The following is a 17,616-nucleotide window of genomic DNA, read 5'->3' as shown; positions in this document are numbered from 1 at the left end:
CTTCTTGCACTTCGAGATTTGTTTTCTGTAGACGTGGCACAGTTTAAAAGCTATCTCTCTGACTGTTGCCAAGGGAGATGCGATAGCATGGGGGTTCTTTTGCCTGCTACGCTTCAGACGTTTCTCGAGCTCCCTCGATGTCCCTTGACACTCTTTCTACCCTCGGGTTTCGGCCAATCACGGCGCCCATTCGTGCGACGTCACGTGGGTGTGGCATCGTGAGACATGGTGTCATGTGATGCGGTGTCGCGTGGTTTGGCAATCTGTCAGTCACACACAAATTCGGGTGTTCCCGCAACATCAAAATGTTTCCCGCTAGATTTAGCCAACAAAGTGCTTATGCATGGACGCACACAATCTCGCAGCTTGGTGGACTTCGAAATACTACTACATTTAATAAAGGAAATAACGGCTCGCCCCTAGTGCCGGTCAGCTAGCCCAGGCGGTGGAAATGACCCTTGCACGTCGTCAGAATATCCAGGGAACATTTGAATGTCTTGAGGATGTCCTTCTAACCACAAGTGCTGTTGGGGTGCCCTTACCATGGTACTTCGGGCTAGTTTGCACTTGTTTAGAAAGATTTTTAATCCTGGCTCCGGTTGGTAACTCATCAAGTTTACTCCTTGTCTGTGTAGGCATACCTGACAGCAATGCAGACCCAGTGGGCCTGGCTGCTCGAACTCATCAAGGGCATGGAAGTGCACCTGAAGCATGCCTCCCACTACCACCAGGTGAGGAACCTTAACTTTCGTTTTTTCTACTTATATTTGTTCCCCGATTAACAGGGAGGAGGTAGGGAGAGATACATGATGCCTGACGAGGTGTCTGCATCGTTTGCAGTTGTAGCGAGATGCAGTTGAAATAGTTTCTTGCACAAAAAACAGTTTCTTGCACAAAAAGGGAAATTTTGCACATCAGGATTGAAATACAAGTTGTATGTTATAAAACGGAGTGCACAAAAAACGGACAAAAGACACATACGACAGACGAGGGGTCGTTTGCAACTGATTGTTTATAGGACTTTTTCCCCTCGACTTTGTCCGAGTAGTGTGGGTGCCCTCCTCTTGTTGCGAGATTAGGGGAATTGTTTTGTGCGAGAGCAAACTGCTTTGTTGTACAGTATGCTCGCTATAATTCAAACTTTGATATTTCATGCTTTTGGGTAATTCAAAGAAAGAAAAAAATTTGGTTGTCCCGTTATGTTTTTAATGTATTTATAAGCTGCCTAATTTGAACGGCATTTTCGTGCAATTCATACCTTTTGTTCTCGCGGCCCTGTTGAGTGCGCTTGTTTCTGAGCACCGGTGCGCTGCGGAAAAGCAAAACCCGCGATGGTCTCTTCCGCGGGTTTCTCTTCTCTGCAGTGCACCGGTGCTAGATAAGAGGCGTGCTTAAGGTGGTTAAAGCCAAGGACATATGAGCGATAAGAATGGGTCCCGTGTGGCTGTTACTTACACAGACGCCGTGATGTGGCGGCGTGGCACAGGTCCACATCACAGCGTTCGCGCAAGTTGCTATCGAAGCGTTTCCATCGCTCATCTGTCCCCTGCTTAATAGTAGTCCACAATAGACAACTTTTTTGCTGGAACAACAAGCTTAATTTTATTTTGAGGCGTCACATGCTGTCTAAACAGTCCACGATAAACAACATTTTTGAGAGATGAATAAACTTGTCATACATTTCACCAGTGTTTTATGTGTGGCATGCCCGCTTGTGGCTTCCTGGAGTTTCAATTAATGATTCTGTCGTATCTCCCTGTTTACGAACTGTAAGAACGAACAATTGGTTTGAGCAAGTGCTCGTCTGTTGTACCTGTCTTTTTTCTGTCCCAGTTTGCTGTGAACCTCGTCTTAAAAAATCGGTGCCAACTGGCCCAATTTCCCAGCACTTCTAAAACTTGTCTCACAACTTGCACTTCTATTAAAATCTTGCAAGTGCTGTTAGCACTGAAAGTGCAAAACAGCCTTGTTCCGGTTGCCCTTTCGGCCACGACGAGTTGTTGCCAACGATCTCTCCCCTTGTGTCCGGCTGCGCAGTTCTTCAAGGAGGCCCACGAGTGCGAGCAATGGCTCCAGCGGGTGGAGGAGAAGCTGAACACGACGTTCAGCCGCCACAGCTTTTCGATGGACGAGGGGGAGCGGCTGCTGCGCCAGATGCAGGAGCTGCGGGAGGACCTGGCCCGCTACGCGGCCATCGTCAACTCTCTGCTGGACCGCTCCCACGAAGTGCTGCCCCTCAAGCAGCGCAGGGCACCCCTGCCCAGGCCCCTGAGGGTCACTGCCGTCTGCACCTACAACCAGCTCAACGTGAGTCCCTGCCGCTCCTCCGCTCCGAAGTAGGGGCTCGTAACGGAACCTCTCTGACATACTGTAAAATACCGCGAAAGCCCCCACTTCGTCGTTCAAGTGCCCACTATTGACATTTTCCAAACTGGGGAACTCTTCAAATTATATGTTAAGCACCCGATTGGACAGGACAAGTGACCACATCTAGATTAGCCCAGTTTTGAGTGAAAGCGGGGTGGGCGCTCCTTGGTATTTTACGGTAACTAAGCCTAAAACGCTGAAAAAGGAAGAAATGTAAAAGTGTAAGCATGTTTTGATATCTGGTAAACTCAGACATGCGCGGAATGTGTTGTGAATGAGCTGGGGCACATGCCGTGTGTGTGTGTGTGACGTCATGTGACTGTGACACTCGCGCCAAGCTAAGTGTTTCAACATGCTCTTTACTGTTTTGTGTCAAGCACTTATTTTCTCAGTTACTACCTGCCTCGTTTATGATATGGCGTGTTGTGGGAACAAAACTGGAGAAATAAGTTTTAATGTGAAGCAGTGGGCCGCGCGTTTTAAAATTAATTTTTTGTCCACTGTAGTCTTGTTCAGTGCTTTTTTCATATATCCTAATTTTACCACTCCTTTCAATAACGCCCATAATTTATTTCTATTTTTTTATTTTATTTTTTAGTAATATTTGTTTGACCTTATATTCTTGTTGAATCACTTTCTACGGAGTACCTTGAGTCATCACGCTACCTATTTTTACACATGGTACATCTCGCTTGGATGGCTGTTGTTCGACGGTAACCACATGTGCGTGTGCTTCTTTCAGATGGCGGTCACCCGTAATGAGCAGTGCTGGTTGCATGACAACACCCAGAAGAACCGCTGGAAGGTAAGTTTCTCTCACATTTTTATCTAAAAATTTTGAATATCAATTTGCGAATCTGAGTTACATGGTTATCAAAAACACACTCATAAATAGTCTCAGATTCAAAACTGCATTAGCTCAAACTGAGTCCCAACTCCTGAGAAGGTTCATATGAACCCAGTTTTGAAGCCCTTGTCTCAATGTTGTCCTAGAGTTATCCTAGAATTTCCCTAGAGTTACTTTAAAGTTATCCTAGTTACTAAAGGTACCTATTACCTTGGGGTTACCCTAGTTACTCAGAGCTTAACCCAGTTGCTTTAAAGTTGTTTTCGTTTGAATGTCAGTGTCATCTTTGGGTCCTTGTTTTTTAGGTGATCAACGCCAAGGGCACTGAAGGCCTCGTTCCTGGCGTGTGCTTCGTCATCCCTCCCCCCAACCCCGAGGCGATTGAACTGGCCGAGAGGTAGGTTGACTAGTCACCCCCCTGAACAACTCCCTACAGTATCCTTGATATGGACGCCGGGGCATAATTCCCTGAGTGGGAACGAACGCGCACACGCGTCAGCCCGAGCTTTAACTCTCCGGGCCCCGCCACCGCAGGAAGACCCATCCCTGGTCCCCATCCCGATCCCCCTTACCTATCGTGACATCCTTCAACATCTCCGATTGAGTCGCCGCACCCTTCCTCCGCCGCACAAATCTCTAACGAGGGAGGACGCTGTAGGTTGGCGCATGTTGCAAACAAATACTTTCCCCCACCTCGGCCCCTTACATGCCATGTACCCTACAGTATACCCCACAAACAAATGCCCCCTGTGCACCGAAAAGGCTTCACTATATCACATCACGTGGGCATGCCCTAAGATTCAGGCTGCCCCCCCAGTTCCCAACCCAAACGCCGAGCAGTGGGAAGCTGCGCTGTCCAGCTGGGATCCGGACGACCAGCGTAATCTGGTCTCGCGGGCCCGTGCCGCAGCGACAGCTACAGGGGCCCTGGAATGAGGGCTCCTCTCGCCTCGGAAGAGCCAAACGAATTGTTTATTAAAAGTTTTTTTTCTCTCTCTGACAGGTTCCCTCTGAAAGGTGAATGAGCATGGTATAAATTGTGAATGGGAAATAGATTGTAAAGGGATTTGCTGTTAGAATCTAGTAGATTGGCATAAAGAACCTTGTTGCATCATTGCTTGCAAAGTGTGTCCCACCTGGAATTTTTCAATTACCCTACTGACACTTGGTTCCTCTTATAAGCCCTGCATGAAAGAATATGCACATATCGTTTGGAATGTACTTTCTGTGTGCGACAAACCACTGTGTCCAGTTCTGAATTGAAATTTTTTTATCGAGTGACATGTGTCCACAAGCATTCTTTTGTTTGCTGTTGAGTGATGCAGTATCGTAAATGTCTGTTCAGGCGAAAGCCTTGTCCAATTACGGAAAAAGCGACGTCGTTGTGCCCGAAATATGGCCATAAAAATATGTCATCAACCACCCGCTGCTCAATGACATGCTCAAGGACAGCACCGTCCTTGGCATCGTCCTAGAAGTTGCCCTAGATGTCATCCTCTAGGCGTCGTTCTCGACGTCGTCTTAGAGGTCGTCCTAGAAGTCGTCCTTGGCGTCGTCCTTGTCATCCTAGATGCCGTCCTAGATACCATACTTGGTGTCAATCTCTAGGACGTCGTCTTGTACGTCTTTCTAAACTTTATTAGGTGTACAAACATTACTCAAAAACATTCCTCCTGTGGGGCTTTAATGCTTTCGCCTTCCTACACATAAGCAGTCTTGAGTGTCCTCCCATAATTTTTTTTCAGTTAAACCACCTTATGAGCTCAACCTGTGAGAAAATTCATGCATAGCATATTCTGGTTCCCACTTGCACACATTGGCTGCCATTGTGGTCGCTGCTGTTCGTAGTGACTGTTGGGTACCAATCGCTCCACTGACCATACCTTGCTCTCTCCTCGCTCTGATTGGTAATTGAAAAACTATTCGTCCGCACCGATGATACGCCTCTAACGCATTGTGTCGCCTATTTGTTGATTGAGTTGCCTGACACTAAGGCAGGATTGGAATGGACAGTTCATTATCTGTAGCTTATACGATGGGTGTACGTGAGGCTCTTTGAGCAAACGTGCAAACAACAGTATTTTTTGATGCACAGCCTGAAGCGCAAGTATGACCTGGTGGTGAAGCTGTGGACAAAGAAGCAACACAAGCTGCGCCTCAACATGATCTTCGCCACCATTAAGATCGTCAAGTCATGGGACCTCAAGACGGTTTGTGTGCAAATTACTCATTGTTACGGACAACATTGATGCGACTCAGAGTGTATTTCCCCTCAATGTTTTATGAATTTGTTTAAATTCTGAAATGGAAACGGGATATCACCCTTTTTGTAGCATAGATTCTACTTTCCATGTTTTGATTTACTGCCATCCGTTTGTAATTGAATGGCCTTGACCTGCCCCTGGCTATGCCGAGGTGGCAAAAATGAGCAAGTATTGTGTTCATTTGTAAGCAGTGAGAGAGTGCAGGCGAGCTGGTAATCAATCGACATCTTGTAAACCCTGAGATGGGGAACAATCGTCCGTTTTTTTTATCGTTCCCCATCTCGGGGTTTACAAGATCTCGAGTGTTCATCTTTCTTTCCTAATGTAGCAAATTATGTGCAGCATTTATTTTGCTTTTCTTTCTGTAGCAAACATCAGTTCCAAGATGGAGGACAGTGTTCAGTGGTCAACTAATAACCTCAGTTTGCTTTGTATCATGAAGGAGCATGCTTCTTTTCTGTTGTCTCTTTTAGGCGTTCCTTAGCAGCTGGCAGATTAGTGCTATTTCGCATATTTAAACGGACGTAAGAATACAAGTTTTAACCCTTTCGATCCTACCGTAATATCTCGAAAGATAGCCCACTTAAAATCGGGAGTAAATTTGGTGAAAATAAGGAGTGGGCTAACTTTCGGTGTGCAAAAGAGGAAAGTTGAAAAAAAAAATACTATTTTTAGATCACATGTTATTGCTTGTTATTGCAGCTTGCAACTTGTTATTGCAGCAAGGGGCAATAAAGCAAAGATGAGTGTATTTTTCAGTCAGCAATGTTCACATATGTCTCGCCATGGTTAACTAGACACATTTACGCCAAGACCATCATTGATCCGAACACTAGGATTACTAGAATGGTCTATCTTACGGTGTTGAAAAGAAAGTAGGTTTTCGGTTCATTTTTGGTAGGGTTTTTTTAAATTTTTTATGGAGCTTATTAATCTTTGGTTTAGTCTTTCTGCGCTTCACTTCGATTTAGAATATAGCAAAGTCTGGGGTCTAGTTCGGCTGCAAATAACTTGCTGGAAACATGATACAGTGGTAAGGTATCTCTATGAGAATCTGTATCAATGTTTCTGATTCACACTGGTGTGCCACACATAGATGATTATGTGGAAATGTATGTTCAACGATTATGCTTGACTGCATGTGCGTGCAGTTCCGTGCCATGGAGCCAAGCCAGAGGGAGTCCATCATCCGCGCCCTCAACGAAGACGCGGACAAGCTTCTCGCCGAGGGTGACCCCACCGACCCAGACATGCGGCGCCTCCGCGAGGAGATCCGCCTCTGCAACAAGCTTTTCGAGGAGCTCATGGCCAAGCTCAGGGAGGAGGAAGGTCAGTATAGGGAACCTTACTGCAACACTCTTGCACCTTTCAAAGCTTGGCTTTTTTTGGTGGTTCCATTCTAAGGAGGTTCAGACTAGTTAGAGGGAACTCAGTGGCTCGTATTAAACATTTCTGCTTTTAATAAGGAACTGTAAGCACTGGTCTGGTACAAAAGGATTTCTGTACTTCAGCGTAGGCCTTTCTCGTGTTCCCTATAGAAGCCCTGCTTTATCTGACAATGCCTTCTGTGAAAGCATTTTTTCGGTGGCTACATGGAGGTGATGCTTTGCACGCCGCTTTTATTAGACCTGTAGTACAAAGCAAGTTTACTGTGGCTTTTCAAACATACTTTCTAGATTCCCCTGACCGATAAACTGATCTGGTGATACATGCAGTAGGCTCGCGATAATTGAAACTTGGACATTTCATACTTCTGGTTAATTCAAACAAATTTCGAACTTTTAGTTGTACCACTATGTTTTTACAGCGGAGATGTTAAGGGCTAGTTTCCCTAGGATCGTGTCTGCCAGATTAGAAATGATGACACCGAACTCTGGACAGCTACCACCATCTATGCGCTGCGGCGGCAACCAAACAACTGGTTGCCGCGGTAGCCTTTCTTCGGGGGAAGAAGAGTGGGAGCGGAACGAGCAGCAATGTGGCGCCGTGGCGCGAATGGTTCCGCAACCGCCGCAAAGCCGCCATCGCCTAAAGTTTTACTGTGTCGAGCGCTTCAGATTCCCTTGCGAAAGAAGAGCAGATCGCTCGCCTGGAAAGCCACCGCCGTGAACAGAAGCTACAGCTTCCGCTGCTCTTCCTTCTTCACCAGAGTGGAAAGGCTGAAAGTTTTTTTTTAGTGTTAAAAGAAACTCGAACGGCATTTTCGTGTAATTTATACTTTCTGTTCTCGCGGCCCCGTTGAGTGCGCTTCTTACCGAGCACAGGCGCACTGCAGAGAAGCAACACCCACGGAGCTCGCTTTCGTGGGCATTGTCTTTACGCAATGCACCGGTGCCTGGTAAGAAGCACGCTCAACGGAGCTAATAGTCCACCATAGGCAACTTTTTGCTAGACATACAAACTTAATTTTGTTTTAAGGTGTCATGTTCTGTCTAAATGGTCCACAATAGACAACATTTTCGAGGGATGAACAAACTTATTTCATACATTTCACCAATGTTTCATGTGTGTCATACCTGCTTATGAATATGGTAAAATGGTCAGTTGGATGAGTCAGTACTGATTAAACATTGTTATAGTTGCTCACAAAAAAAAAAAAAAAAGCATAAAAAGTGTGCTTGTCTATCTAGATGTTTCCCTCCTCTGTTCTTGTCTTTTTGTGTGCAAATTTAACCCTGCATATGATTAGTAGGCCTGTGTAGAGAAAATCATCAAAATTATCTGCTTTGTATGTGTAGCCATCCATATAAAAATCTTAATTTTATCTTGTATCATATTTAGACGAATTTCTGCTAATTTAAACCTCCGTAAATTCAAGCAAAACTTTGTGATTTCCTGGAGTTTGAATTAAGGGGGGACATGGGTCTTCGGAGCCAAAAACGTCCTAAAACTAAATTCTTTTGAAAATGGCGATGGCTGTTGTTCTTCTGAATTTACCAGGCTTCTAATTTCGTGGATGAATATTTGGGCTATAAATCGATTAATAATGTCTATCTGGGCTGAATGTGCATTGAAGTTGACCCTGAAACATTGTTTTCACAAGGCACAATTTTTGGACTTGTTGAAAATTTGCACGAGGGATATCTCAGCATTCAGAGCAGACAGAAATATAACCTTTCCTGAAATGTGTAGCTAAATGTGTGAAGCATACAATGTTGAGAGCAGATTTTCTAATATAAGTTTAGAAATTTTTCTATTAGATTTTTTGTTTTATTACTTGTTAGCCATGCATTGAGCACTGAACTTTAATGTGTGCTAAATCATTAATACAGTGTAGACCGCATATAACGTATGTCGCGGGAGTCGAGAAAATCCGCACTATAAGCGGTACCGCACTATAACCAAAACATCAATTTTTCAGGCCAAAATACATGCCATGAGACAACTTACACTTGTGAAACGAATTTATTTTATGTTAGATGAAAAATAAAGCTTAGTTTGAGGAAAGTCGTTATTTCACCTGACTAGTACAGTTCTGTCTCAAGTGTGTTACACATTTTGAAAGAAATGAGCAGCTTTCGCCAGGCGCAGCCTTTTAACGGCGTCGCGGGTTGCGGACGGACGTTGAGAGCGTTCAGGATTGCTAACCCTAATCACTTTTCTCCGGAGATGAAAACGCGTGAAAATTCGTATCCTTCACACGGTACGCGCCAGTAATACCTTGAACTTGAGCGCACGCATGAAATGCGCCAAATAAGAAATCCGGGCGATGTTCGAGGACACGAATGCTTAGAAATCACCACTGTAGTCGAAGTAAACAAACACGACGACACGGGCGTTTCTGCCGTCTTGAAAGCGCCGCCACGACATCGCCGCTCGAGTAGGTGGATCTTCCCTTCTAGTACGTGCTGGGTTATCATAGCGACACACAACGAAAATTCACAGTCAAGGATAGCGCTTTTACGCGGAACGATGAGATGAACGCCGTCTACGACGACGATCACAACCGACGCCGTGTTTGCGGATAGGAGCAGCCGACCCGCGACCGGCATGTAACGCGCGCAACTCTTCTCCTCGACCTGCGATTGGTCTGTCGCTGCGGTTGTTTGTTTCCAACGCAGCGGAGGGACGCACGCACGTGAACGACACGTGCGTGCGTCCCTCCGTCGCTATGGCAACTGAAGCCTTTCGCTTCTTCCCGCTTCTTCGAGCAACTCGGCTCTGGAGCAACTGCCACGCGAGTGCCGCTTGCTGCTCGCGCCGTCAGCGCCGTTATCTAGTGTCGCACAGGGAAGCGCGCTCGCTGCTCCGGTCGTCGGCGCGGCCGGCGGGCTGTGCCAGAAACCGCACTATAACCGGTATTTCCCTTCGCGCGCCTGCATTTTAAGCGGTATGTAAATACATGGAGTTCTATGGGAGGCGAACCGGTGGTTTAAAAAAACCGCGTTATACCCGGTCCTGCACTATAAGCGGTTACGTTGTAAGTGGTCTATACTGTAGTGGGTTTATCTTAAAAAGTACTTCCAACATTGTATGCTCTACACTTTGTAGTATCTAGCCATGTGTTAAAAAAAATATTTTGTTGAGCAGTTTTTTTCCTATCATTCCTCTAAACAAAGGCAGGCAAGTTTTAATTACCTTGAGGACAATTCTACTTACTGAGAAAGTGACCAGATATATGAAATCAGCACAAAAAGCTGAGCAAGCTTGTGCAGTATCAATGCGTTTGGTCATAGAATAAGAAAAAAAGCTCAAAGACCAGTGTTCCCCCTTAATGAGTCTACTATATTACTTTATTTCTAGAGCAGCTTATTATCCCTTTTGAGTTGCCGTTCTTGTAAATCGTTCTGCTATCCATTTGTGCAGGGTACCTTTACGAGTGAAGTGTTGTTCTCTCGTTCCACTCCCTTAAGCCAAGGTAGAGAAACCAACTTTAAGTCGACATTGCTGGTTTATTTCACTGCCCCATTGCTATCGCCCACAATCCAAGGTGTTGCATTTTTATTTCCGACTGCTCAGGATCGTGCCGAGTATTTAAACACTTCTACCTGTCTGTGTTGCAGCCGAGAAGTCGCCGGAGAGCCCCACGCGACGCTTCCAGGACCTCTCCGCCAAACTGGAGAAGGTGCTCCAGGAGAAGGAGAAGACCCTGAACACGAGGGTGCAGGCACCGATTCCTCGCGACCTGGACACTCTGGACTCGCTCGTGCTTCAGCACAAGGTGCGTGTGGTGTCGCTTTCTGCACTGTCTGCGTTTATATAGACGGTGCAGTCTTTGAAACTTCAAACACTGATTCCTAGAAGTGTACAGTTCAGCTCACAACGTTTTTAAGATGTGTTTTGTGTGTTCAGTAATTTTTTTCTAGTGTTGAGTGAATACTGAAAATTTTGAGTAGTAGTTTCGAGTGATATGCTATTCGATACTTGCTTCAAGATGAACTGCGATATTCGTATTTTTCGAAGGTTTGATCACGGCGGGATTAGCCGCCTTGGGTGCGCTTCTTTCCGAGCGCGGGTGTACTTCGGAGAAGCAACACCCGCGGAAGCGGGCTCCGCTAGTGTTGCTTCTCTACAGTCCACTGGCGCTCAGTAATGGCCGATTCACACGACGCACCGACTTGCGATTTTCGTCCGCGGAACGTATAGCACGTGACCGGCACGTCACCAATTCCTGCGATCCGTGCCTCGTCTGAGAACGCGCGGACTGATAAGGTTGACTACCTTTTTATTTGTGGAGTTTTGGCGGGAGATTGACATGAAAAGTGTTCAGTCTGGAAACGGTACAATGTTTCCTTGTTGTTGTTTTTTTGTTTTTGGACAGTTAAAACAAAAATGGTGCATCGTTGTGTTTTGTGCATTCGCTGGTTCAGTTTTTTGCGCTATTCTTGGTTCCACGCGTGAAACTGCAAAACTAGTTTAATACGCTGCAATAATTCTTGCACGTCCAATCGGGCTTTCACCGAGCAAGACCTTCCTTGTTGCTGTGATGTACTTGAGTGTTGTGCACGAGCGCGGATTGCGTGAAGGAATCTCAAAACCTCTGCGAGCCGGAACTCCGTCGCTTCTATACCGAAGCCTTCTCGAGCACTACCATGCCTGTGTCACTGTCATATCTTGGGTTAGTAAAGCTAGTGGCACTTCGCGCAAAGCCAATCATGGTGTTTTGTCTCTATCTGTATGTAACAGCGGCTTTCGATTCTTTATCGCAATGGCAAACGTCAATTTCTCTCTTGGACAACAATGCCACGGTGCAATGTTGGAGTTTTACAGCACTGTGGGTGGTAAACAGGTTCAGTTTGTCCTCGCTAATGTCTGCTCGCTGTCTCCCTCGTGTGGATGCGCTTGGGAGACTGACGAATTGTGGCCATGTCATCACGGGATCAATCCATCCGCAGATCAGTCCGTTGTGTGAATCGGCTATAAGAAGTGCGCTCAGTGGAGTAATTCGCTGCGATCAACGCTTGGAAAAGCACTAATATTGCAATTGCAGTGCTTTTCGTCATTTATTTGCCATCCCAAGCCATCAAACTTTCTGAGGTTACAGTCGATAAATATAGTTAGGTTAATATTAGCTTATAAATGCACAAGTGGAAGCTTGGGAAAACCCTTCATGACATCAGCTGGGTTTTCTTCTAAGCATGATGCAACATTAAAAAACGACTTGGAGAAGCTATTACTAGATATTAAATTAGAAAATATTCTACCAAAACCACTATTCGCTTCTAATTCACTTTGAAATCAAAATCTACTATTGGCACTTGACTAGTTTTTTCAGATTTAAAATAAATTCCCCAAAATTTATAGCTGTAAATATCCAAGACCAAGAGCCTTCCACTCTAAAATTGCATTATTCAAAGATGGTGTCTCGAAACACTACATTTAAACAATAATTTTTTGTGCATATCATAAATTTACGAAAGAAGTATTCAGAATGCATCAGAGATATACATTGCGCCGTAACGTGTTGTTACGGCGTCAAGCCGTGGTGTGACGTCCCGTGGCACGGTGTCATGTTACCCGACGCTATGCGACGTGATGTGATGTCACAGGACCCGTCGCGCTTTCACGTGGCTATGTCACATAACTAGGGGTGTGCAAATACTCGAATATATGAATTCGAATCGAATAGAAAGTTCCCGAATAATTCGATTTACAATCGAATTCCTAGTATTCGGTCACTCGAATATTCGGTCACTCGAATATTCAATATATTCGGCCAAAGACGCGCGGTCGGCGCGGAGCTGACAAAAAAGCCGTTCTTTCTCCTGATGTAAGCGCCGTGATATTAGACAGACCATGCGAGAAACACCTCTTGGTCCTACCATTCCAGAAAAATATAACTCGCAGGTTAGAAAAAATAAAATTAACGAACGCCACAAACTTTATAGCACGCAGATTTACTCACAATTGTGACACAATCTTCCCTTGAATCACAACCGAAACATCCCATTATGCCGCGCCATGCCTAATTTTTTTTCACGAGCGCCCATGTAGAACACACTTGCCGCATTCACGGAAATCGCCGACTGCACGGTCACACAAAGAAAATTATGTTAACCACGCCGATGAAACCAGCCGAGTTATTGTCATTCTTTTGGAGCCGCAAGCCGCAAATTCTGATTCGGAACAAAACGGAACGGAAAAATAGTGTGCCTAAATTTGAGAGGGTTTCCAACCGTTCAATAGCCGCGTTTGAAATACGAACTGCGAGAAGGTGACGAAAAGACGAAAGCGTCAATCAAGATCGGGCAGGCAGGGCAGGCGTCGTCGCTCTTTTGTTTGCTTGCCTTCTTTCCACGCGACAACACAACACTTGCGCACTTACGACCAACCTGCGCTGGAGCAGTTTTCGTAATTTCAGTTTCGCTTGCTCCCTCTTTTAAATCAAGGCTCTCTAAAACAGGATAGATAGACGGAAAGATGGATGCATAGCGGCAGTTGGACGGTGACTTGCGCCACCTAACCAAGTTTTGTTTCCTTGCTTCAGATTATATTGTTTAAGCCTGTTTACTCAGATTTAAGACCTATCTGTTTATTTATGAGAAATAAAATCCCCGGTGTCCTTTTTCTTCCTTAAAATGGAGACCAAATATCGCAAAATGCACCTTTTCTGAGATACACAAATATTTTTTAAAAAAAGTCGCGGTGTTAGGTTGTGCTTTTAACGAGAAAAAAAAGGCACACGTGGCTGTAACTTTTTTTTTTTTTTGTGACGTTTAGGGTAGATAGATTATGTTTGCGCCATAAAATTGGATCTTTAGTGGCCAACGTCCAACAGCAACTGCTTTTATTTTTTTGCCAGAACTTTTTCTACATTTTTGCTCTTGCTCCGTAAAAGATGCGTATTCTACACCAGGCGCATACTCTGCACATATAATAGTCTCATTTGCAGCACACTTTGAAAAATTCCTACAAATAAAATCACTATTCGATATTCGATTCAATATTCGGCTTTTTTTTCTTGATTCGATTCGGTATTCGATTCGAAAACTACTATTCGGTATTCGCACACCCCTACACATAACAGCCCGACGGTCAGCCCAAGGGACAGTGGCCTGACCACAACTCGACGCCGAACGTTGCCAGATCTAATAAAGTCATCAGCAACCGCACAAAGAAAAGCTCGCCAATTCCAAACTTTCGTCGGCACGCACATTCCCAGGAGTTTGAGGAGGGCCTCCAGGACCTGGAGCCCCAGGTGGCCGAGATGCGGGTGGCCTTCAAGCAGATGCCCAAGAAGACACCGACTGCCCAGGACCGCCACGACAACGTGGTGCGCGTCTGGGACCGCATCTGGAACCTGTCCCACCTCTACGTGGAGCGCCTCAAGGCGGTGGAGATCGCCACCCACGGCCTGAACGACGGCTCGGCCTTCGTGTCCGGGGTGGAGGTACAGCTGGCCTCGCTGGACGAGCTGCCCGGCGACCAGGAGGCTCTGCGCAAGGTCCACGAGGACCTGCTGGCTCTTCAGCTGGAGATGCAGCAGCAGCAGCCGGCACTGGACCGGCTGACGGAGGACGTGACCAACGTAAAGAAGGTGACAGAGAGGTCGCGCCCCAACGTATACAGCCACCCTGACATCCGCAAGTTGGAGGACGACCTCCGCAAGCTGCTCAAGAGGTGGTCCAACGCCAGCAACCAGCTGGTCGAGAGGTACGTGTCTGGGGCTTTTTTCAAGCTTTTGTGTCGAAACACGTCGCGAAAATGGGTTGCGACAGAAGGCCGTCGATTATGTGTGCTGGCTGGGTGAGGCAGATCTAGCTTTGGTTCAAACTCAAACATTGGGCTGTTTGAATCGAGCGTGTCGAGTTGGAGATCAAACGTCCCGCACGGCCGTCTGTTTCATTACCGGACTGGTCCCTGGGGATGGCTTGAAAATCGCCGCATCGAGAGGACTCGGCTGGTTTCGGAAGCGATGTGAGCGATCTCAAAGGACTCTGATGAGTCGTCTCTTAATAATTTGCGAAATGAAAGAAAACATTGACTGACAATAGTATGCGACGACGTGCAATAATGGCCTCTTTAGTTTTATAAATACTCTTATATGAAACAAGCGTAAAGCGATTACAGAATTTAGAGTAAGCCTCAACAAGTTTGAGTGCTAGTTTATTTGAAAAAAGAAAAAAAAAAAACATCACTGTAATAAACTTTCGAGGAGTGCATGTTTGGGTATGTTTGCAGCTTTGGAGTTTATTTTGAATGGGTCGCACCGTGCTTGCGTCCCCGCTAGCCAAAAACAATTGCCACGGGGCTTGCTGGAGACTGTCTGACTCGCTGCTGACCTCCCTTCCGTCGCTCTGCCCGTTGCCCAGACTGCGTAGCTGCGAAGCAGCCTCGGAGCTGCTGCGAGCCTATCGCAACAAGATGGACGACGAGCGCGTCTGGGCAAACCAGATGACCATGAAGGTGAACAGCGTCAAAGTGAGCAAGCCCTCCAAGGATGCAGAGAAGGAGTACCAGCAGGCACTGGTGAGCGAATCGACAGACTTCTTTTTTTCATTCCCGAATGACGGTGTCTTCGAGAGATCTCGAGGACGCTGCGTGCGGTTTGAAGCTACCTATAGTAGGAATTGTTTCAAAGGTGATGGCAACATCTGCCCCGAGTCACGTGCACTTTCGTTATTTGACGATTGGGTAACGTGACCTTGCAACTGTTCATAACCTGGTACCTAACTGCCAAGGTTTTTTTTTGCCAAGAACAGTGTTTCCCTTGCAGGAAATTCTTGAACAAGCCTTGATACAATTAACTGACAGCATATTCCTTAAAAAAGTGTTCAAATGTTATTGGGTGATTTGGAAGTGGTAGTTTTGCTAGCCATGAGCATACCTGTATGGTGCTGTGAGCCTCTGAAGCAAGAAATTGTAAACTGCACCGGTTATGCACAGCGATGTCCGCCACCATCCTTGTGATAGTTGCATAGTATTATTTTAGCTGTTAATTTGTTAATGTAGTTTTAGCTCTTTCCAGCTTTTGATGGGCAATGTTCACTTATGGACGAGCAATCGGAGGAAAAGAACTGGTGATGTTGAATACCCCTACATGTAGTGAATCCAAAGCAAACAAGGTAATGAATAGTAAGGTTGCAAAGATGGATAATCTAGTCAAAATGCTGGTCAACTCAAGTATTTAGAAAGTTCAAACTATGGTATGCAAGTTTTGCAGCTATAGAAAATGAAAAAATTTTTTATGTCTACAATGTTTCACATAGGTACTTGGTACACAAATTTGCATTGCTTGTCCAACTTGCATTTAAAGTTTTTTCAAGCAGTGCAGCCATTGAGGCAACATTGCTTGTTCCATAGAAACTTACATTCTCATAATGCTTACGAGGCTTTTTCTTGTAAATTGTATTTAAGAAGTAGTACATTCTCATAGAATTTACGAGGTATCTTATAGAATTTACATATTGAAAACGTACTGTACACTGTTTTGTTATGAATACATACAAACTCGCCCAATTATTCATTTTGTTAATATTTGCAAGGCTCAAAAATTTATTGTAGTTTTAAGGTTTGCAAAACCTTGAAAGCTTGCAATCTTTATGCAAAAGTCCAAGTCCTTCAATTGTAGCCTTTCATATCCAACATTTTTTGTTGCCTGAGGAGTCTAAAAGTGAATAGGTGCAACTGAGTTCATTTCAAGTGTGGTCAAGCCTTTTTCTTCTTGAGAGTTCTGCCTAGAGTGGAAACAAAATTCTGACCTCAAATTGCAAGATTTTTTTGTCAATAAATGTCTGTCTTCCCATGCATTAGTTCTGCCTAACCAATAATGTTGTGTTTTAGATAGAGGTATGAGAATATCAAATGTTTGATTGTACATCGAATATGAATATTGATATATGATTAGCTGCGAATTGAATTCAAATGATACTTTCAGAAGTATGGCTGGAAATATTTTCTGGAAAGCATACATATGAAAAGTAACAGATTTATTTCGTTCATGAGAGACATTTCACATAGTCCTTTTATGAAAAGACAAAGGCCCTGGTAAGATGAGTTTGGTGAAACCAACGTAACCTGGGAAGTAAAATAGCGACTATTTTATTTATTTGAAATAATCTGCATCTTATTAGCTTAAACATCTGATACATCTCCTATTTGAACCCAAGATAATATATTCTTATTTTTAGAATGTGACAGTGCTGTTTCACCTTTGCCACAGATTCGCTCAGTATTGCACTGCCTCCGGGATCATCCCTTGAAAATTTGGGGAAAACTCGAATACTTCGGAGAGTAAAAGACTTGAAGCAAATCGAATCTAATAGCATACAGTATTCACAAATTATTCTAAGTTTTTAATATTAGCACACCTCTAGTTCTAGACGAATGCTGGCTTCACCACACTGTCAGTCTTTTGTATTGTTTTTGTTGCATTGCAGTGAATTGATGTTGTTGTATTAAAAGAGATGTTGTGCCTCAGGGCTTGTACACTGAGATCAGTGGCAAGAAGCCTGCCATTGAGGAAGTGAACGTGCTGGGAGGAAGGTTCGTCCGGGAAGCCAAGGTTGGTCCCAAACCACTGTGCTGCCTCAGTCACTTTTTGCTCGTTGTTCACTCTGCGTCGTGCACTGTTGTTACTCTTTTATTTCGCCGTCTGGATCTGAATATATTTAAGAGTACTGTTCGGTTATCAATGCTGTTGCATAGAAAGCTAACATTTTTTTATGGAAGTTTGCCCCAGTCGGAGCGGTAGATTCA

At 44.9% G+C, this 17,616-nt stretch overlaps 1 protein-coding gene across 1 annotated transcript in view; it reads left to right on the top strand.

Annotated features, from left to right (window-relative positions):
- Window positions 1-17,616, top strand: part of LOC8031391 — a 245,941-nt gene that overhangs the window by 137,935 nt on the left and 90,390 nt on the right. The window contains exons 15-24 of the mRNA XM_029981965.4: window positions 636-731; window positions 2,038-2,307; window positions 3,110-3,172; window positions 3,520-3,611; window positions 5,310-5,424; window positions 6,630-6,807; window positions 10,482-10,639; window positions 14,081-14,571; window positions 15,231-15,387; window positions 17,339-17,422. Coding sequence (XP_029837825.3) covers window positions 636-731; window positions 2,038-2,307; window positions 3,110-3,172; window positions 3,520-3,611; window positions 5,310-5,424; window positions 6,630-6,807; window positions 10,482-10,639; window positions 14,081-14,571; window positions 15,231-15,387; window positions 17,339-17,422 — 1,704 coding nt within the window. The remainder of the gene's footprint in view (window positions 1-635; window positions 732-2,037; window positions 2,308-3,109; window positions 3,173-3,519; window positions 3,612-5,309; window positions 5,425-6,629; window positions 6,808-10,481; window positions 10,640-14,080; window positions 14,572-15,230; window positions 15,388-17,338; window positions 17,423-17,616) is intronic.

Source organism: Ixodes scapularis, unplaced genomic scaffold (assembly GCF_016920785.2).
Source record: "Ixodes scapularis isolate PalLabHiFi unplaced genomic scaffold, ASM1692078v2 PGA_scaffold8__174_contigs__length_109621045, whole genome shotgun sequence".
Classification (NCBI taxonomy): domain Eukaryota; kingdom Metazoa; phylum Arthropoda; class Arachnida; order Ixodida; family Ixodidae; genus Ixodes; species Ixodes scapularis.
This window is presented reverse-complemented; position numbering and strand designations above follow the sequence as displayed.